Below are 22,269 nucleotides of genomic sequence, written 5' to 3' on the forward strand. Positions count from 1 at the left end.
CCCACTGACTGCAGCTAGCCAGGCTTGCCAGTGTTGGCATGATGGCAACATGAACTAAGTGGCAGAGATGGAGACTCTTCTTGCATGAGCCAACAGCATGGAGTCTCAATCAAGATAATTTGTCTCCTGCTGCTTCAAGGCCCAAACTACCTGCAACAGAGACCAATACTGAGTCCCCAATATGGCACCCATTCCTCAAGAAAACCAACCAGCTACTTGGTGGCAAGTTGGCAAGATGGGGCCTTTCCATCCTGGAAGGTCCAGTAGTTTGTTCTCACAGGAATAGGCACATATGAAGGGTATGGGTTTCCCTTTCCTAACCATAGAGTCTCAACCAGCAGCACCATCCAAAGGCTCAGATCCACTAGCATGAGATTCCATATATCACCTTAGACCAGAGGACCAACTTCACAGCAAAGGAGGAGTGGGGGAGAGCCCATGACCACGAGATTTATTAATGGTAGCGCATAATGCATGATCTAGAAGCTGCCAGCCTGAATGAGCATTGGAATGGTATGCTGAAGACATAGCTAAAGTGCCGGATAAAAGGCAATACTCCGTGAGCATGGGTGACATCCTCCAGGATTCAGTAACGCGTTGGATCAAAGACTCATACATACTACTGTCCCCTAAGGAAGGACATATGGGAGGAAGGAAGGAAGAGAGGGAGGGAGGGAGAGACAGGGAAAGGGAAGGGAAGGGAAAGCAGGGGAGGGAAGGGGAGGGGAAGGGAAGGGAGGAGGGAGGGAGGAAGGAAGAAAGGAAGGAAGGAGGGAGGGAAAGAAATGAAAAGGAAAGAGCCTAGCTACCTTTTTGGTGGTTTGTAAGGATCTAGCAGCAATAATCGTCACCGCTGCTCTCCTAGGAGACAGACAAGTCTCCTGGGCCCAGCTCCCACGGCTGCTGCCACAATGGAGTGGGGTGTTGGTGGAGAGGTCTAAGGGACAGAAAGGGACTGGAGAGGTGACTCTGTGTGAACAGCGTATTGGAGAGAAAAGTGAACACCCATGAACCTTTCAGATGCAGCTTCTGAATGAGGGTTGTGGGCCCAATGGGGCAGGGCATTACACATACAATATAAAAACAGAGCTCTGAAGGGCTTGAAAAAACCCTCAGTGTGTGTCACTTGGGAAGGCTTCTAAGCAATTTGTGAAAGACACACTGAGGATCCCTGAGCCCACTGGCCCCCTCAGGGCTCTGTTGTGCTCAGCACAGTACAGGTGGCACCCAGCACCCTGTCGCAGCCCGTGGACACCATTCCCTAATACGCTCTGACAAGAGCCACTATGTTGCAGCCACTTAACACATTAAACACCCACTCTGCACACAACTCCAGGCATCCCCAGGGGCTCCTTGGGAGAGCAGCTCCCTCGGCAGACCCTAACCTCCCTCCGGCCCCTTCACCCCCACCATGCCGCTTTTAAACTGGTTTTGCACCTGGTTTCCTAAGTCAACAGCTCCTTACCATTTCATTACCAACTGACCCTTTTATCACTGCCCTGAACCCTACGTTTTTAAAGATCTTGTCTAATTAGCCAGCCATATTTATTGCATAATAATTCTTGTCCCCATGACAACCAATGTTATCAAACTGAGTTGATACAATGCCAGTCAGAAGCAAAGACACTTCTCATGGCAAACATATCATTTCCATTAGACTTCTTCAAATATTGGAAATCGCTTGTGCCCTTCTTCCCATTAGGCATCGAGGGACCCCAGGGTGGGAATTTCTTTCTGAGGGTTACCTTTGAGTGCCCCCCAAATCTCCATGGTTCTCCCTTTTCACAGATGGGCAAACCAGGCTGTTTTGACATGAGTTAGCTTAAATTGACAAAGAATCAGAGTGGAAACAGATTTTTAAAATTTCCCCTTTTTTGGTCCCTAACTCCTCAGAGCACTATTGTTTCCAAAAAATAAAAATAAGAAAGCTGCAATCAGCTGCCACTGGCCCCTGAGGGAGCCTTCTCTGGGCCTGGCCCTTCCCCCCCGGGATCTTGGGAATCGCTGGCCAGCAGCTGCCTCAGCTCCCCACAGCTAGAGTCTGGAGTAATATGGCAGACAGAGCCTGAGAGGTTTTCTGGTCTAGGCTGTCCCCAAGTGTGTTTCCTGGGATGCTAATTGCTATTTTGAGGGAAAAGGCTTCTGTGGTCATTTACTTATGAGAAAGACAGAGTTAAACAAAGGTAAACTGGTTTGTTTTGTTTTTACTTCAGGCCTTCCCAGAGCCTTTAAAATGCCTTTGGTTCCAAGTCTCTGACAGGAGGGCGAGGTGGTGTCCATTATCTCCGCACTTATTGGACCCGAATGCTCTTTTTCATAGGGAAGCTATGAACAAGAGGAACGTGGTTTGGAAATGTTAGTCCCAGCCGCCATGTCCAGATGAGGCAGTGTTCAAGGGGCTGTCCACAGTAAGAGAGATGGGACTGGGCTCCATCTCCAGAGAGGCCTCCCCGAGCCAGCACAGAGGAAGGACGAAGAAAAGATTGAAAAAACAGAGTTGGGGCTCTCTGGTGCCATTGTGCTGCCTCCATTCAGCTAAGATGCCCCGCCTCTCCCCTCGCCCAAAGCAGCTTCTGCCACTCAGGAGACCCCCTCTCCCCCAACACTGAACAGCACGGGTTGGCCAGCTTAGGAACTCCGTTGACAAAACCAGACCTTCCTCCTTTCCGCCTACCCCTAGAGTGTGGGAAGGCACAGCGAGCAGCTGTCCTCCCTGCTGGCGATCACCACCTCCAGCACTGGCTCTGTTTCCCTTTGAACTTTAATTAGCAGGTGGGCTCTGATTTGAGAGGGAAGCATTCTTTGGGGGTGCCCAGTTGAGAACAGTGGTCTGGTGGAGCAGCGTGTGGGACTCTCTGGAAGGCACTTGCCATTATAGTAGAGCTGGAAATGTGATTTCCAGGCGAGTCGGATGGTGGGGGTGGGTCGCTCTTTAGCCTGGTGACTGGAGGTGAATTCCTGGACCTCGTCGGTTCTTGGCTTCTTCCTCTGTGAACTCTGACTTGGGGGTTATTGGGAGGTGATTTAGTGCTGTTCTTAGACACATTCCGGTATCTGCCCTTTACAACTCGAGGACAGAGGTGAAAGGCAGTGTCTTCGCTGCCGTCCCTGCAGACATGGAGGGTGCTGTGTGGGGAGAAGTGCCACAACCCAAGATCCCAGCACATTAGTCCTGAGTGGAAAACCTCCTCTAAGAGTTTCTTCAGCAAGCAAAGTGCATTTCTACTGTGCTGGTCACCCTCATCCCACTTGATCATGTTCATACCCAGACCTGAGCTAGACCCTCAACCAAATTAGTCCCCAGCCAATCTGGGACCTCTCGGAGACTGTAGGGTAAGGAAAAAGGGTGAGGGACATAACTTACTTGAGCTTAGGATTCCTTTGGTTCCTGAAGGTAAGGAGGGAAACACTTGGGCTGATGGAGGGCCTATTTCAGGTCTCACCAACAAAGAAGGCACAGGTGAAATAAGAATACATGGGGCTGGGCACGGTGGCTCACGCCTGTAATCCCAGCATTTTGGGAGGCCAAGGCGGGTGGATTACTTGAGGTCAGGAGTTCGAGACCAGCCTGGCCAACGTGGTGAAACCCCATCTCTACTAAAAATACAAAAATTAGCCGGGCAGTAGTAAAATGCACCTGTAATCCCAGCTACTCGGGAGGCTGAGGCAGGAGAATTGCACCACTGCACTTTTGAGACAGAGCGAGACCCTGTCTCAAAAAAAAAAGAATACATGGGCCACATGAACAAACAGACTCTCTTCAAATAGAAGCTGGTTGGTCACATCACCCCATTGACAAGATTCCTGTCTAGCTACAGGTAGCCTTTCGAGATACGTGACCAGCCTTTGAATCCTGGGACCACCACTTACACCTGGGGGGCCTTGGGCAAAATAGTTGGCCTAAGCCTCAGTTTACCCATCTATATAACAGGGATGAAAAAAATCAACTCTTAGGGTTGCCTTGTGAATCAGTGGTGTAGGCAGTGTTGGCCCGATTCCAAAAACTCAAGGCTGTAACCAATGAAAAGAGCTTATGGACTCATGGAAGAGACAAAGAAACCCACCCGGCAGCAGCTGCAGACAGTGAGTACTGTTGGAACACCGGAAATGGGCACTTCACTCTGGCTGGGGGTGATCCGAAGGGCCCCCCAGGTAGGGAAGGAGGGAACCATCCAGGTATGGACTGCACACGTGCTCATGGAACTGCAAGCAGGGTGGGGGATGAAAAGGAAGCGTGAGGTGTATACAGAACACCTGTATTGTGGGAGGAGGTGGATTGAGAAGGTCTCAGTGCCCTGAGCCAAAGCTGTGAACCACATTTCAGTGGTCACAAGAACTACAAGCTGGGAAGGCACGATCGCCTTTGGGTTTTAGAAAGGTTATTTGGCCAGCTGTAAGAGAAGGAGGCAGGGCACCCTGGAGGCAGGGAGGCCAGGTAGGAGGTGGTTCTGTTCTGTGGTAGAGGATCCTGGGCTCGGAACTGAGGTAGAGGCAGTGGAGAGGGGAGACGAGGTGGCTCCAAGAGCTGGGACTGTCACTGTGGAGGCTAAGGGAGAATGAATCACTCAAGTTGCTGGCGTGGGTGGTTGATGGTACCATTTACTGGAAGAGGGTTCAGAGAAGGGAAAGGTGACCCTTTCCGTTCCTAACATGTCAAAATTGAAGTGTCCAAACAAATAGAGATATTCAGTTACACAGCATATAGTAGGAACTTTATAAATACCTGTTGAATGAATATGGCTGGGGTCCAGGCTGGAGCGCAGCAGGGATGGCAGCCCAAGGTGACAGAGTACGAGTCTTCACACACGAGGATGGACAGCGTGGAGCTCTTGGGTTCAGAAGATGCTCCTTGGCCAGGGGCAGTGGCTCATACCTGTAATCCCAGCACTTTGGGAGGCCGAGGTGGGAGGATTGCTTGAGCCCAGGAGTATCAGACCAGCCTTGGGCAACGTGGAATAAACCCTATGTCTACAAAAAATACAAAAAAATTATATGAGTGTGGTGGTATGTGCCTGTAGTCCCAGCTACTCGAGTGGCTGAGGTGGGAGGATGGATTGAGGCCACATGGTTGAGGCTGTAGTGAGCCATGATTGCACCAGTGCACTCCAGGTTGGGTGACAAAGTGAGACCTTGTCTCAAAACAAAAACAAAAACAAAATCTGTTGTAATTTTTTATCAGAATGCATTTAATCCTGTTATGGGTTGAATTGTGTCCCTCCGAAATTCATGTGGAAGTCCTCAGTGTCTCAAAATGACATTATTTGGAAATAGGATCATTAGAGATGCAATCAATTAAGATGAATATAGTAGGGTGGGCCTCTAGTCCGATACTACTGGTGTCCTTATAAAATGAGGGCAATTGGACACAGACACTACAGAGAGAATGCCATGTGAAGGCTGGAGTCACACTTCCACAAACCAAACAAAGCCAGCTCTTAGCACGGAGTCCTGGAACAGACCCTTCTCTGGGGCCTTCAGAGGAAGCATGACCCTGCCAGTATCTTGATTTGGGGCTTCTTCTTATATACTGACTTTGTATCCAGATCCCTGCTCAATTTAGTTCTTGATTTTGAGAGTGTGGAGATTCTTTTGGATTTTCCTACATCCAAAATCATGTGATCTGCAAATAATAACACTTTTATTTCTTCCATTTTTTATACTTTTCCCCCACTTTTTCTAGCTTTATTGTACTGGTTAGAACTTTTGTGACAAGCCTGAGTAGAAGTGGCACACTGAACATCCTTTCCCTGCTCCTGAACTTGGGGAAAGTGTCTGTATTAGTCAGTTTTCGTGCTGCTGATAAAGACATACCCAAGACTGGGTAATTTATAAAGAGAAAGAGGTTTAATGGATTCACAGTTCCACGTGACTGGGGAGGCCTCACAATTGTGGTGGAAGGCGAAAGGTATGTCTTACACACCAGCAGACAAGAGAGAATGTGTGCAGGGGAACTCCTCTTTATAAAACCATCAGATCTCATGAGACATTCACTATCATGAGAAAAGACCACCCCAGTGATTCAATTACCTCCCACCAGGTTCCTCCCAAGACATGTGGGAATTATGAGAGCTACAATTCAAGATGAGATTTGGGTGGGGACACAGCCAGACCATATCCATGTCCGATATTTCACCACTGAATATCATGTTAGCTACAGGCTTTTTAATAGCTACCCTTTATCAGATGAAGAAAAGTTAGGGTCTGTTTTTACACTCTCTGTTACGTGACATTACTCTGGTTGTTTATTTTTGTATTAGTTCCTATTTTAATTACTATAGCCTTATGATACAATTGTATATTTTATAGAATAAGCCCCCTTCCATATTTCTTCTTTGCAAAACTGTTATGAAATATTTTTGCCAATTTATGGGATTTTTTTTTTTTTTTTTTTTTTGAGATGGAGTCTCACTCTGTCGCCCAGATTGGAGTGCAGTGGAGTGATCTCAGCTTGCTGCAACCTCCGCCCCTGGGTTCAAGCAATTCTCCTGCCTCAGCCTTCTGAGTAGCTGGGATTACAGGCGCACACCAGCACGCCTGGCTAATTTTTGTATTTTTGGTAGAGATGGGATTTTTTCATGTTGGCCAGGCTGGTCTCAAACTCCTGACCTCAGGTGATCTGCCCGCCTCAGCCTCCCAAAGTGCTGGGATTACAGGCATGAGCCACCATGCCTGGCCTGTTTATGGGATCTTGACTGAAATTACACTAAATTTTTAAATTAATTTGGGGAAAAATTTCACCTTCATAATATTTAATAAGTATCCAGGAGTACTGAATAAATATTTCTCCATTTACCCAGATTTTCTTTCATATACATGGTGATATGGTGTGGCTGTGTACCCCACCCAAATCTCACCTTGAATTGTAATAATCCCCACGTGTCAAGGGCAGGACCAGGTGGAGATAATTGAATCACAGGGGTGGTTTCCCCCATGCTGTTCCATGGTAGTGAGTGAGTTCTCACGAGATCTGATGGTTTTATAAGGGGCATCCACCTTTGTTCAGCTCTCATTCTCTTTCCTGCTGCCATGTGAAAAAGGATGTATTTGCTTCTCCTTCTGCCATGATTATAAGTTTCCTGAGGCCTCCCCAGCCATGTGAAACTGTGAGTCAATTAAGCCTGTTTTCTTTATGACCCAGTCTCGGGTATGTCTTTGTTAGCAGTGCAAGAATGGATTAATATACATGGTAAAGATTTTTCGTGATTTCCACATTCTAAAAAAATTATGATATGTTATGTATACATACAAGATATTTATCTTGTACATATATTTATCAATATATATATCTCGCAATGTTAAGAAGAATAACAGGAACACCCACACAGTCATCACCCAACAAAGGAAGGCATTGCCTTTGCCTTTGGACCCCTCCACATCCTTCTCCCAATTTCTATTCCCTTTCTCTTCCCACCTTCAGTAGGGCACTACCGTGAGTCTGTGTTCATAATTCTCTTGCTTTTTATTACAGTTTCACTCCAAATGTGTGTGTCCCAAAATAATGCATCTTTTAATTTTGTGTTTCTTTACTTGCTTTGCTTGTTCAACATGTTAGTGATAATCAGTGATATTTTCCCTGTAGCTATATTTTCTTTTCTTTCCTTTTTTTTTTTTGAGATGGAGTTTTGCTCTTTCGCCCAGACTGGAGTGCAGTGGCACGATCTCGGCTCACTGCAACCTCTGACTTCCGGTTTCAAGCAATTCTCCTGCCTCAGCCTCCCGAGTAGCTGGGATTACAGGCACCCACCATGGCCAGCTAATTTTTGTATTATTGGTAGAGACAGGGTTTCACCATGTTGGCCAGGCTGGTCTCGAGCTCCTGACCTTGTGATCCACCCACCTTGGCCTCCCAAAGTGCTGGGATTATAGGTGTGAGACAGCATGCCTGGCCTGTAGCTATATTTTCATTGCTATGTAATATTCCGTTTTACAAATATGCCACAATTATCCTTTCTACCATCAATGGCTATTTGAGTTGTTTTCAATTATTTTATATTATGAACAATGTAGCTATTAACATCCTTATAAATGTCTTTCGTGTGAAGGTTTTTTCTAAATGGGCCATTATTTTTCTGGCTGAGGTTTTTGGTCTTTCAGTTCTGTCTTCTACTTGATTAATGCTGGTATTTAGGAAAACTAGAACCTTTTTTTTTTTTTTTTTTTTTTTTTTTGGTGGAAACAGGGTCTCACTCTGTTGACCAGGCTAGTCTTAAACTACTAGCCTCAAGTGATCCTCCCACCTTGGCCTCCCAAAGTGCCAGGATTACAGGTATGAGCCACCACACCTGGCCTGGTAAACTAGATTTGAACATTTATCTTGTGTCCAATTTGAGTACAATTTACTCGGATTTTTCGTCATAAACAATAATATCATCTATAAAGCATAGTTATTTTGGCTACTCCCTTTTAATAATTACACATTTTCAGAATCATAGACCATTGTTAAATTAGTATGATGATGTGAAGCATTCCAGTGTCGTTCCTAACTGGGGGGACTGTGCTGGAGTTTGACTATGCTGTAACTATGTTGGCTGTTAAATGTTGGCTTTGAGACATAATATTTGTGTTGTATTAAGGAAAGCGTCTACTTCTAGGTACAGTGATGAATTTTGTCAAATACTTCTTTTAGCTTGAACTGTTGGGGTGTGAATCATGCTAATATATGTTTTCATAGTCTCTCATATTAAATAAGCCAACCATTAATACAGTATGGACACTTTCTTATTTTTCTCAAGATCAAAAACGGTCACAAATATGACTTCAGGTCTTAGTCATCCTCCAAGATCTTTCTCCCTGAGTCTCTTTTCATTTGTAGCTGAGAAAATTGACGTGGCCCAGCTGCAGTGGCTGTTGACAGACAGGTTAAAGCCGGGTGACCTCCCTTATACTGATGATGGCCTCCTACAGCGCAAGCATGGTAGACTAGGAGGGAGAGTATTAAAGTATTTCCCGGCTGGGCGCAGTGGCTCACACCTGTAATTCCAGCACTTTGGGAGGACGAGGTGGGCAGATCACGAGGTCAGGAGTTCGAGACCAGCCTGGTCAACATGGTGAAACCCCATCTCTACTAAAACTACAAAAATTAGCCGGGCATGGTGGCGGGCATCTGTAATCCTAGGTACTCAGGAAGCTGAGGCAGGAGAATTTCTTGAAGCCGGGAGGCAGAGGTTGCAGTGAGCCAAGATCGCACCACTGTACTCCAACTCTGGGCTACAGAGCAAGACTCCGTCTCAGAAAAAACAAAACAAAGCAAAACAAAAAAATCCCTAATCCCAGTCATTTCCTTGTGATTAGGATTATGAAATGAAAAGCTGCAGCTGGAGTCAGGCATGGGAACAGATGCCTGGCAGAGTCAAAGTTGATGCAGAGTGAGCGGGCAGAGATAGTGAGGTCTGCAGTTAAAATCCCTGGCCAGGGTCCTGGTCCCATCCCAGTGGGCTTCCTGCCTGCCAGCCTGGGGGAGTGGTGCATGCTGACCCCGACCAGGTAAGAGCCACACGTCTGTTTTCCTTCAGGCGTCTGTAGATTCAGGGTGGTGCAGCAACCAGAGCTGATGTGTGCGAGTGTGTGTGTCCACGTGTGCTGCAGCGCGCAGAGGGGCGTGACAGGAAGACCGGGGGCTGCAGTCTGGAGGTGTCCAACTGTCCTCTGACAGCATCTCTCTTAGTATTCTCTCCCAGCCTGTTTCTACACACTTTTCTCTCATTACCTTCTCCTCTCCCCTATCCCCATCCATTTCTTCTTCTGATAGGTATTTTCTTTCCAAATTTCCAGGCTCATTCAGAACTGAAGTATAAGCCCAACGCTGCTGTCGGTGATGGATGGCACTTTGGGGAAGAGAAAAGAGGGAAGGGGGCCAGGGGCCAGGAGGCCTGGGCATCGGATGTAAGCAGGGCTCAGTCAGGAAGTCTGGGCACAGCTCCCGGGCCTGCTGGTGGCTGACTTTCTCACAGGGCCTGGGGCAGGACTGGCCATACTGAGTGGACGAACCAAATCCCTTGGAGAGGACCTTGATTCTCTTAGCAAGCGGTGGCCCCTCTCTCTCTTAGGCATTGCTATCTGATAGGGATTTTTTTCTTTTATTTAACCACCTGGCATTTGGTCCACACCTTTTGTGTAGTGGGCACCTGTCAGGGGCCAGGGACACAGGAAGGACCAGATACGGTGCTGCTCGCAAGAAGTCTCTGACGTGGGAGACACACAGGCTTAGATGTATACAACTGCGGACAAGTGCTCTGACAGAAGCAGGTGCTCTGACAGGTGAGGGCTGTGGAGGGAGTGGCGGAAGGCTTCCTGAGGAGGTGACACGTGAGCTGAGTGTGGAAGGTCTAGGAGGAGACAGCCAAGTTGGGATGCGGATGTCAGTCTGCTCCGGCTGCCATAACAAAACACCATAGACTAGGTGGCTTAAAACACAGGAAATTATTTCTATGATTCTGGAGGCCGATGTCTGAGGTCACATGCCAGCTCGGTGGAGCGCTGGTGAGGGCTCCCCTCCTGGCCGGCAGACAGCTGCCTTCTCATTCTATCCTCACATGGTGAGGAGGGTGCGCAGGGAGAGAGCTCTCTGGGGTTTCTTCTCGTCAGGATGCTAATCCCATCGTGGGGGCCCCACCGTCATGACCTCCTCTAACCCTAATCACCTCCCAAAGTCCCCGCCTCCTAATACTATCCCACAGAGGGCTTAGGGCATCAACATATGAATTTGGAGGGGGCCACAGTTCAGTCCACAGCAGGATGTGTGCGTGTGGAGTGAAGCAGATATTTCAGGCTGAAGGAATGCCTGGGCAAAGGCAAGGAGACAGGACTCAGTGTCATCAGTCAGGGAACTAGAAGCAACTCAATATGGTGAGGAAGCAGGGCAGGCTTTTGGGGCTGGGATGAGAGATGAGCCCATGTGCCATGCAAAGGCTTTTGAGTTTTAACTCGAAGCCCTGTGCTTCCCCAAACTGACTGGGCCTCAACATCACCTGGGAAGCTTGGAAGGAAACAGGCTCCTGGGCCTTGCTCCAACCTAAGGAATCAAAATCTGCACAGGTGAAGCCTCAGAATCAGCCTTCCCAGCAGCGCAGTGGGGAGTACAGGGGAGCCGCGGGAGGGTTTTGGGAGAGAGGAAGCAGCTGTGTGGTAGACCCTGCACGCGCCCTCACTCCTCTGCTGGAGGAAGTGATGAGGGCAGACCTGGGGCTGGGCATGGGGTCCTCAGCAGTTGCTGCTCAGATCAGTTGCCTCCTTGGACCATGTTCCTGTGAGCAAGACAGGAGCCACTAGGAAATGCAGGTTTCCATTTGGACAAGCTCCTTTAGGCTGGACAGTCGAGGGATGCTAGAAGTGTACCCCCACCCCATTCCTGCCCCACTCTGCTCTAATGGTGTGAGCTGGAAGAACCATCTCCCTTACTTTTCCCTTCATCCTAAGTGAAACCTAGTTTCCGCAGCCCACATGGCGCCATATTTCCAACGTTCAGAGCACGTTGGAAAGTTGGGAGGAAGGGTGAGGCTTGTATTTTCACTCAGAGTAAGTCAAAGGGGCTTCTTGGGATGGTCCATTTCCCTAGTTGTTCAGCAGAGGAAGGGGCTTTGTGATCACTGTCTACATTTTATTTGTTTTCCTCCTAGACTTCCCTCCAGAAGATAATGAAAGTGTCTGATGCATAAGGAAATAAATAAGATTGTTATGTGCCAGGCTCAAGGGCTAAGGTGTTGGTCAAGACCACACCCGAGGGGCTGCCAGTCACAGGGTGGGGTCCAAGCTCCTCCCCCAGACCCAACCTCCCCTGCCCTGCAACCTCATCCTTCCCCTGCCTTTCCTGGGTGAAATTTTACACTTAGTAACACTGAAACTAGGCAGTTTCACACCTCTGAGCCTGCATTTATGCTCATCTCTTTACCTGAAATGCCTTCTCTCACCCCTCCCCCTCTGTCTGGCTAATTCCTGCTCATTCTCCAAGACCCAGTTCTCCGTGGTACCCCTTCTCACCCAACACACATTCCTCAATCTAGCCTTTTCTGTGAGCAACCTACACTACCTTATGCTGACCTGGATGGGAGCACGTATACAGAAAGTGTGTGTGCCTGCCCTTCCCCAACTCGACCAGAAATTCCTCAAAAGTAGGGTCTGCGGTGCTAAATGTTGTCTCTGCAGTCTCTGACATTTCATAGGAGCTCAACAAATATCTGCTAAACCAAACAGAAGCCAGATGAACAAGAATGCCCTCGACAGGTAGATGTCGTAATTCAACAGCATTCTAAGGGTGTGCCCATGGGTGTCTTTAGGACAGGTGGCTTTTAAGGCCTTGGTATAGATGTGATGCCCCACTCCCCTGGGTGGGGGGGGGGGAAGCTGTAACCCAAATAAACTGAAAGTGATTATTTGCATCTCAAAAGACTGGGGGGAGGCAGGTTTTCTTTAAACATTAAACCTTTGCTGGAACTTTCAGAAACTTGCCTTATAGATCATTAACTTCTGGGGGAGGGTGGGAGCAGAAGCCTTGGAGTCTGAATTCAGAGGTGCCTCTATAAAGAGGAAGCAAGGCAGAAAATCTTGGAACTAGACAGAGCTGGGTTCAGACTCTAGCTATACTAGCTCTATGGCCTTAGGCAAGCTACTTAACCTCTCTGCAGCTCCATTTCGTTATCACTTAAGTGGAGATACACTGTACCTATTTTGTGTGGTTGTTGTAAAGATGTAAAGGATCCTACGTGGGGAACCTTAGCTCATAGCATGCCCCCAATAATAGTAACAGTGTTGCTGCTGTCAGGCTTAACACTGGGCATGCAGGAGAGGAAGGAGTCTTGAGGGGCTTTTAACTTAGATGGCTGGAATAAGAAAGCCAGGAAGGGCCAAGCCACTGTGCCAGCACATTTTCAGTATCACAGCACTTCATAATTTTTTTCACAAATCTTTTGATTTTTTTTTTAAACTAAATCTTTCCATGTTGAACAGGCAGATGCTGTGCAGTGTATTGGCATGAGGGCCTGGACTCTAGGAGACTGGACTGCCACTTACCCAGCTGTGGATCCTGGGGTGTTCACTTACACTCAGTGTCTACAGAAAGGAGACAATAGCCAGTGCCCACTTCTTAAGGCTGAAATATGAGATAATGAATTTAAACTGCTTAGCCAATGCCTGGTACCCAGTATGCCCTCTGCAAACAGTGCAGGCACCACTCTATGAAGCAATCAATACTAAGAAGCAAAAGCAGCCAATGCTTTGTTAGAGGAACTTCTTGTTCTGGGAACATGGTGAGTTTTGGGGAGGGAAGAGGCCACCCAGGACCCTGGAGACCACCTGTCACCAGAGCTGTGTAACTGTTACAGGAGACGGATCTCAATCTGGACCACAAGGGAGGGTTCTTGGATCTCTCACAAGAAAGAATTCAGGGCAAGGCTGGGCACGGTGGCTTATGCCTGTAATCCCAGAACTTTGGGAGGCCGAGGCAGGTGGATCCCTTGAGGCCAGGAGTTTGAGATCAGCCTGGCCAATATGGTGAAACCCCATCTCTACTAAAAATACAAAAATTAGCTGGGTGTGGTGGTGCATGTCTGTAGTCCCAGCTACTCAGGAGGCTGAGGGGGGAGAACTGATCGCCCCCCTGCACTCCAGCCTGGGCAACACAGCAAGACTCTGTCTCAAAAAAAAAAAAAAAAGGCAAAGTGAGTTCACAGTGCAAAGCAAAAGCAAGTTTAGTAAGAAAGTAAAGTGGTGAAAGTACAGCTACTCCACAGACAGAGGAGGGAGTTCTGGAAAGTAAGAGAAGGAACGCATCCACCCTAGGTACAATACTTCATACTTACATAGGATAAAAAAAGATCATGGGGAGATGTGCTCTGCTACAAGGGTTTGTGATAAAGGATTAATTTTCTAAATTACTATATTTTGCAATAATCGATATTATTAACTTTAAAGCATAATTAGGAATGAGTCTGTTCTCAAGATATCAGGACACTCCTAAGTCTAGGTCTGTTTAGTAAACGCGATTAATTTGTCCTCTTAACCGTAATCACTGGGAATGCGGCCCAGCAAGTCCCAGCCTCATTTTCCTCACCCTCACACAAGATGGAGTCGCTCTGGTTCGAAGCCTCTGACACAACCTTGGGCCTGTACTGTGACCCAGAGGGTTTGCACTGGATCATCTCTCAAGCTCCTACATTGCCAAGAGGCCAATCCACTCACAGTTCCCCAGGCTCCGCTCTCCTGTTGCCCTGCCAGATGCCCCTTCCCCACCTTGTGCACAGTAACCCCCTCCTTACTCAAGAGGCAGCCCCTCTAGAAAACGTCCTTCCCCCTCCTTCCCCTGCACGGGTACATTGCGCGGCCCTTACTGTTGCTGTGTCTGTCCTGCCGTCTGGAGGTGCACAACTACCCCATGCTTGACAGCGAAGCCTGTCGGCTGAAGGAAAGATGAACGGGCACTTTCTCTTTGTAGAGATTTCCGGAATCTCCTGAGGCCACTTTTATTGCTTCCCGTCTGTGAAAAACTAGGCATGGAAATAGGTGAGGCTCGGTCACCCCCTCTGGGTGAAAGGAGAAAGCAAGCTCTGTTGGTTTGGGCCGCGGCTGCGGGGAGTGCCCCTGGCTGCGGCCCCTGGCTGCGACCCCCGCCCCGCGCTGCGGAAAGTGGTCTGCTCGGGAGTCCCCAGGACCCTGAGAACCGGTCCCCACCCAAGGCGGCGGCGGGCAATGCGCAGATGGGATGCGCGGACCGTGTTCCCTCCGGGTTTCCCTCACGCCTCTGGAGAGCGGGAACCAACGACCTTGATCTCGGAGGAAACGGCTCCACGGAGCGATGGACGGTCCCACCGAGAGGGCGGCCGGCTCCTCCGGAAAACTTGTCCACACAAAAGGCATTCCTCAGCTTCCACCCCGAAAGGCGAGCCCTGGGTGTAGGGTTACCAGCGGCGCGCGGAGCCCAGCGAGAACGTGGTGCGCCCCCAGCTCCTGCCCGCGCTCCCCGTCCTCCGTGCGCCCCGCGCGCCTCCGCTCTCGCGCCCGCTTTCCCGCGGGGAAGGGGCCACCGCCCTGCGAGGCTGGCGACCGCCCCGTCGTCCCCAAGCTCGGGACCGCCCGGGACTTCCCTCCTGCGCCTCTGACGGCCGGGGGCACTCGCTCCCTGGGCCGCGGCGCGGGAGAGGCGGCCCCGCTGGGCTCCAGGCGGGGTGGGAGGCCGAGGCCCGGCTCCTCCAGCCCCTCCCGCGGCCCCACCTCTCCGCGCTCCGCTCCCTCTGCCCGCCGCGGGCCGGGAAGGCGCGGGCTTGGCCGCTCTCCCCTCTACGGCAAAGCCGCGAACGGACAGCCGATGCCACTTCCTTCTCTGCCGGCGCCTTCCCTGCCCGACCCCGCTTGCCCTCCTCTCGCCGGGAGGGAGTGCGGCCCGCGGGGCGCTGCGCCGCCCGGACCCACCCGGGGACCAGGGGCTGCCCGCAGAGCCGGAAGCTGGCCCGGCCTCGGCGCCGTCCCGAACCCCCGGTCGGCCGCGCCCCGAGGGGCGAGGCCTGCGGGCCGCACTTCGGCCCCGGATTCGGGGCTGGAAGTCCCTCCCCGAACCCAGCAGCGGGCCTGGGAGGGAGAAGGGGCTGGAGAGGGCCTGGCCTCTCCAAGGGATGGAGGGGACAGAGGCAGCAGCGGCCAAACCCGCGGGCAGCAGCCCCCAGTGAGTACAGAGGAGGCAACACCGGGCCGGCTAGGCCGGCCGGGCGGGGGTGGCGGACCCGCGGGGCGGCGGAGCGGGGAGCCCAGGTCGCCCCAGACACTGGGAGGCAGGCCTCCTACAAGCTCAGAGCTGGAAGGGTCGTGGGGAGGGCCGCCCTTCACGTCCATCTTCGTTTGGCCCCTCTGAGTTAGAGGAAATACATCACAGTGCTTGGGCCATAGAACCCGGCGGCTCCGAGCTGACCGATCTTCCCGAAAGCCCATGCCCAGGGGACTCCAGTGGGAGGGTCTCATTCTCTAAGGTCTCTGGCGTGCTGTTCCACAGTTTGCCCATTAACAATTCTTACTTTAATTTTTTGGAGCCAGGGTCTTGCTCTGTCGCCCAGGCTGGAGTGCAGTGGTGTGATCTTGGCTCACTGCAACCTCTACCTCCCGGGCTCAAGCCCGGCCTCCTCTGGCTTCAGCCTCCCCAAAAACAAAAAGTTCTTTTAACTTTACACAAATTGCTCATGTTACATTCTAATCCCCTGTTTTCTGGATTGGACTTTAGAAGAGAAGAAGGAGATGCAAAGAGAAACTTGCTGCATTCTAGATTAACTCAGAGAACAAATTATTTCTGTCCTCCTAAAGATAATCCTTAAACTTTACTGGCTTAAAACTGATGTGACATTTCGCATTATACGTGTATTTTTCTTTATAAAAGGTGTGCGTTCCTGAAAGCTTGTGTATAAATTGAATTGTAATAAACGACTACAGAGGGACTTGCCATTTAAGAGAATTTTGTGGTGAATCCTTGGTCAGTGTTATGAAGTGGATAACTCCTAATTTGAAGTTTATACACATACGGATTTTTATACACAAAGTTTACTTCAAGTGGGGCACATCTAGATGTATGATATTAAAGCTGCATTTTTCTCAGAAGGTAGAATCAACATTAAAATGCTGTGGCACGTAGATATGCATGCAACACCCTGAGTCAAACCCCTTCTCACCTTCATTCCTTGTGAAGGGGTAAACATCAGACATGCTGCTAAGGATCTGTGCAGCGCTGGCAAGCCACCCAGCCTCTGGGGATGGAACATTCTCATTTATGGAATAAGGAGAATAGGGTTAAGTGATCACTACATGTTTTGGAAAAGGCCTGGGCTTGGAATGAGAAGCTTTGGATTCCAAACTGGGCCTCCCCTTAGCACCTCTGTGTTGTAATCTGTGCCTCAATTTCTCCATCTGTAGAAGTATATAACAAAGCCTTTTTTTTGAGACAGAGTCTCGCTCTACCGCCCAGGCTGGAGTGCAGTGGCGGGATCTTGGCTCACCGTAACCTCCGCCTCCTGGATTCAAGTGATTCTCCTGCCTCTGCCTCCCAAGTAGCTGGGACTACAGGTGCCTGCCACCACACCCAGCTAATTTTTTGTATTTTTTACTTATTTTTATTTATTTATTTATTTATTTATTTATTTATTTATTTGAGACAGAGTCTCTCTCTATTGCCCAGGCTGGAGTGCAGTAGTGCAATCTTGGCTCACTGCAACTTCTCCTCCCGAGTTCAAGCAATTACCCTGCCTCCACCTCCTGAGTAGCTGGGACTACAGGCGCGAAGCACTCCTGGTCTCGTGATCCACCTGCCTCGGCCTCCCAAGGTGCTGGGATTGCAGGTGTGAGCCACCGTGCCTGGCAAATTTTTTGTATTTTTAATAGAGGTGAGGTTTCATCATGTTGGCCAGGCTGGTCTCGAACTCCTGACCTCAGGTGACACACCCACCTCAGCCTCCCAAAGTGTTGGGACTACAGGCGTGAGCCACCATGCCTGATCAATAATGCCATTCTGTTAGGGACAGGATTACTGGGGAGAGTGTGTTTGAAAGCACTTGCAGTCCCGCCTGGCATAGAGCAGATGCCTGATCAGCGTTCCTGACTGGTCAAGGTCTCCCTTTGAGCTCAACCCCATACTGTGGTCCTGTGGCTTGGGCATCAAGGGTCAGGGGTGAGGTTGGATGCAGCACCTTCTACCGGAGGTCAGATCCTGCTTGGTGTCTTCCTGATGTCCATCATCCTCATTGGCTCTCCTTGGAGAGGGAAGAGCATGTTGCCTGTTAGCAGATGTGGGCATCCTCCACTGAAACTACCTTTCAGGAAAGCAAGAGGCCAGGGATTGGGAAATCACCCTGGTTTTCACTGTGGTACACATTTGGCATAGGATTAGTTGTCCTCTGAAGCTTCATTTTGCCCATCTGTAAAATGGGGATAGAAAAACTAGAACACTACTCAAACTTGGAAGAAAAAATTCAACAATAACTTATTTGCACTCTTCAATGATTTGCATTTTTAAAAAAGCACTTTCACATTATCTATAGCAGGCGTCCCCAACCCCTGGGCCACGAACCAATAGTGGTCCACAGACCATAGCAGTCCGCAGCCTATTAGGAACCAGGCCACACAGCAGGAAGTGAGTGGCAGCGAGCAAGTGAGCATTACCACCTGAGCTCTGCCTCCTGTCAGATCCGCGGCGGCATTAGATTTTCATAGCAGCACAAATGTTACTGTGAACTGCGCATGTGAGGGGCTAGGGTGCAAGCTCCTTATGAGAATCTAATGCCTCATGATGTGAGGTGGAACAGTTTCATTCCAAAACCATTCCACTCCACCCTGCCCCCGATACGTGGAAAAACTGTCTTCCCTGAAACCAGTCCCTCTGGTGCCAAAAAGGTTGGGGACCACTGATCTAGAGGGCATGCCCTGCTCTGTCTCCAAGTTACTTTCCATCTGGACAGGACTCAACACCAAGACACTTTGGGGCCCCGGGAGGTTGTGGGGGTTTGTTCTGTGCTGGGTCTCAGGAGCTCTGTCTGTTTTCTCCTCCAGAGGGCCCAAGACAGGGAGTGGAAGAGCCAGCCCCATGGAGGGGACCTCAGCTGTGGAGTGGAGTGGTCTTGAGCCACAAATGGATAACGGACACCCCCCAAGACCCTGGCCGTGCCCTCAGGAAAACAGAACATCCAGCCTGATGGCCCCCCGGCCTCCCAGAGTATGGGGGGTACAGCTCCAAGGCCCCTCTGTGCTGGAATCCAAGGTGAGGGCTTTGAAGGAGAAGATGACAGCAGCGAAACAGGGAGTGAGTCCTTGCTCTGCTTCCCACGAGTGGTCATCCCCCAAGGAACCCAAATGCAGACGAGGCAAGGCAGGGGGAGCCGGGACTTCATCCGAGGCGTCTTTCCTGCCAGGTACTGTGGTGGCTCCTCATACCCAAAACCTGCCTGATGGGCAGCTGGACGGCAGCGTCAATGAGGAGGAACCCACCAGGGATGGGGGCCCCGGGCCTCCCAGGCCGCCTGCCCCTGGGCGTGAGTACTGCAACAGGGGTAGCCCGTGGCCTCCAGAAGCCAAATGGATGCTGCCTGACCATGAGAGAGGTCCGCTGCTGGGGCCCAGCTCTTTGCAAGAGAGCCCCATCCATGGAGTTACTCCCGGACGGCCTGGGGATCCTGGTCCTTGTAACAAAATCATCCACATTCCCAGCCCGAGGACAGGAAGGTCCTCCCCTTTTCCAGATGGTGTGGTCACAGATGCAGATCTGGATAGCACATCCCTGACCTCTGAGGAGGAATTTGTCCCCAGGACAGCCCTGCTGGGCGAGCGCTGGAGAGCTGGAGACCTGGAGGCTCTGGGCACTGGGAGCAGTGCCTTGTCCCTGTCTGATCGGGTGGAGAGAAACCGCCTGTTGCTGCAGGAGATGCTCAGTGTTTCTGGGCAGAGCCCCCGCAAGTTGGGAACCCCCTCCCGGACTCCATCCTGGGACACAGCTGCATCAGGTGAAGCTCACTATGTAGGTCCAGGTGGTGGAGGGAGCAGGAGGGAATCCAGAGGGAGGAAAAGGGGAGGAGGGGGTCCCACAGAGGGAATGGGGCAGGAAAGGAGGGAGAGCCTGACAACTTCCTGTCCCCAGAATCATCAGGATGGCCTCTTATTCTTGGCTCTGACATAGATTCTTTGTGGCCTCACAGGCAGCCTGTCTGCTGAAGCCCCCCATGACCCTGCAGACCAGTGAGAGGCCACCCTGTGTGCTTGGGGTTAGAGGCCACTATGATGTCTTCCTTGCGGCTTGGATTCCTTTCCAGAGTGGCTTTTTGCCTCTCCCTCCAGTGACATGCCCTCACCCTCAGTGAGGGCCCTCTGGTGGGACAAGCAGACAGGAACCCCTTCCTAAAAGAAGCTGGGCGTTCTAGCAGCTGGGCTGAGCTCAGACAGTAGCACCAATGGGATGTACAAGTGTCCAGACCCGAGAGGACAGCCTCTTTCCCCTCCTGCCTTCTCATTCCAAAATCTCACAAGCTCATTCATCACCGCATGCCTGAGCCCAGGCATGTGGTCCTCTCAGCGTATGGCTGTGTCCGCAGCAGTCATCGTGACAGGGTCGGCCTCCAATTTTCAGGCAAGGTGTTGGATTTATCTGGGGAGTAAGTTGCTTCTGGAGAAACCCTTCTCCTCAGTGTTCACTAAGTGGCAGCTGAGAGCCCTGTTTCTGGCTCTGTCCTGATCTCTACTTCTGTTCTGGATCCTAGAGCGACCAGTGGGGGATGTGGACTGGGCCTTGGGCACCTCCTTGCAGGACTCCAACGAGAACAGGTAAGAGCTCAGAGCCCACATTTTCTCTCCCTCCTTCCTCACCATGGTCCCTCTGTTTACTCAGCATCAGGACAGTAGGAGACCTCCCAAAATGAGAGGGCAGGCAGACTCCTGCACCGGCAGACCAGTGGACATCATCCTCCCTGAGACCCTGTAGAAATTGCCAGTAGCCCCCACCGCCACATCCCCCAGGCTGGTGCCTCCCTGCTACTTAAGCAAAACCACCAGGGAACAAAGCGCATTGCTAACTCCCTGCTCCATGTCCATGGAGCCATTTCCCTTGCCCAGGCCTCTTTATCTTTAAAGTTGGGGAAATAGCATCTGTCTGGTTCACTTCGCAGGACCATTGTGAGGCCGAGATGAGATCATGGGTGTGAAAATCCTTGGGGAAAGTGTACAAAGCCTTACCCCAATTCCATTCCCAGTCAAGGGGTTGTGCTGGGATCGTGTCAAAGATTTCACCTCCTACCTTACCATGCTATCCCGCGGCCTTCGCTCCAGCCCCTCCACCGAATATTTTGGGGAAGCTGGACCCACCGAGGTGTAGCGGGGAAAATGGGGCTGCATGTCCTTCATGGGCAGTGTCCTGAGCCAGGCAGGGTGAGAAGAGTACACTCAAGGTGGGAGTGGGGCCATCTGCAGGCCTGACTGCAGCTGGCGCCTGCACAGAGGTTGAACCCAGCCTCAGTCTTTGCCAGGCTGAGAGGTCCTGGAGCTCTGGTTTCCCCAGCTGTCTGGTGATGTCAGCCTCCGTGAGGTCTTGTGGTTTCTGCGGAGGGCAGAGGTCGACACGGTTGCTGCACTGGTGTAAGGCAGCTCCTGCACAAATCCCACTCGGTTAGAACCGCCCTCTAGAAAGTGTGGACAGACCTCTATCTTAGTCTATTTGGGCTGCTATAACAAAAAGCCTATATAGGCTGGGTGGCTTACTAACAACAGAAACTTATTGCTCACAGTTCTGGAGGCTGTGAGGTCCAGGATCAAGGCACAAGCAGAGTCAGTGTCTGGTGAGGGCTGCCTTTGATTGATTCATAGATGGTGCCTTCTTGCTGTGCCCTCGGGTGGAGGAAAGGGCAAGGCAGCCCTCTGGGGCCTCTTAGAAGGGCACTAATCCCATTCATGAGGGCCGTGCCCCATGACCTACTCACCTGCTAAAGCCCCACCTCCCAACAGCCTCACACTGGGGATATGGTTTCAACATAGGAATCGTGCGGAGACACAAACATTGAGTCCATCGCAGTCCCCTACCCCCGCACCTGCCTTAACCAAGTAAGGGCAGCCCAGGTTCATGTGACTGGGCTTCTGCTTGCCTAAGGGTCTGATGGAGAGGGGGATGTCTGGCTCCTTTGTCCCTTGCTATTTATGATTTGGAATCACAGTTGCCTCTCCTTCCGCCAGGTATCTCTTCCCCCACCTCCCTGGCTGACTGTTTCTAGGCCCTCCTCTGGTCCCCAGCTGGCCCTGCCACAGTGTTGAGGAGCATGACTGCAGAAAGGCCTGTGGGCCTCAGCCGGCTCTGCTCCCCGTCTGCCCCGTTCAAGTCGCCTTCTGTCTTTTTCCCTCTTTCTGTGCGGCGCCCTGGAGGAGAGGCTGGGGCAGATGCCCTCTGCTGCAGAGGTGGTGCTGCCTCTGCCTGCAGCTGCTCCCACCCCCTGCACACTTCCTCCGTAGATGAGGGAAGGGCCCAGTGGGAGGATGCAGCCACTGGGGATTCTGCTCAGTGGTCACTGCTGAAAGGAGAAGCCAAAGCTCCTGACAGCCTGTTGCGTACTAAGGAATAAGGCCCACTCATTTTCAAGGAGGAGACCTCAACCGTGGGGTAAGGAGGGACTTTCCCTTAGTGCTGTGAGGAGATGGTATTTGTGTAGAATCCTCAGGACTGGGGTCTCTGGGCTGTTGTCTAACCTGCCAGGCCCCTAGCAGCCATGGGCTGCATTTCAGAGTTCAGGCAGGGTGTGCGCACCTGTGTACTGTCTAGTGTGTGCCTGTGTGTGTGGA

General features: G+C 51.0%; 1 protein-coding gene across 1 annotated transcript in view; it reads left to right on the top strand.

Annotated features, from left to right (window-relative positions):
• The first annotated feature begins 15,263 nt into the window (after positions 1-15,263).
• KIAA1614 (KIAA1614 ortholog) overlaps positions 15,264-22,269 on the top strand; it is a 43,066-nt gene continuing 36,060 nt past the window's right edge. Inside the window, exons 1-3 of the mRNA XM_023203522.3 lie at positions 15,264-15,649; positions 18,511-19,457; positions 20,208-20,271. Of these exons, the coding sequence (XP_023059290.2) occupies positions 15,600-15,649; positions 18,511-19,457; positions 20,208-20,271 (1,061 nt within the window). The 5' untranslated portion in view covers positions 15,264-15,599. The remainder of the gene's footprint in view (positions 15,650-18,510; positions 19,458-20,207; positions 20,272-22,269) is intronic.

The sequence above is a fragment of the Piliocolobus tephrosceles genome, chromosome 1, assembly GCF_002776525.5.
Source record: "Piliocolobus tephrosceles isolate RC106 chromosome 1, ASM277652v3, whole genome shotgun sequence".
NCBI classification, from domain to species: domain Eukaryota; kingdom Metazoa; phylum Chordata; class Mammalia; order Primates; family Cercopithecidae; genus Piliocolobus; species Piliocolobus tephrosceles.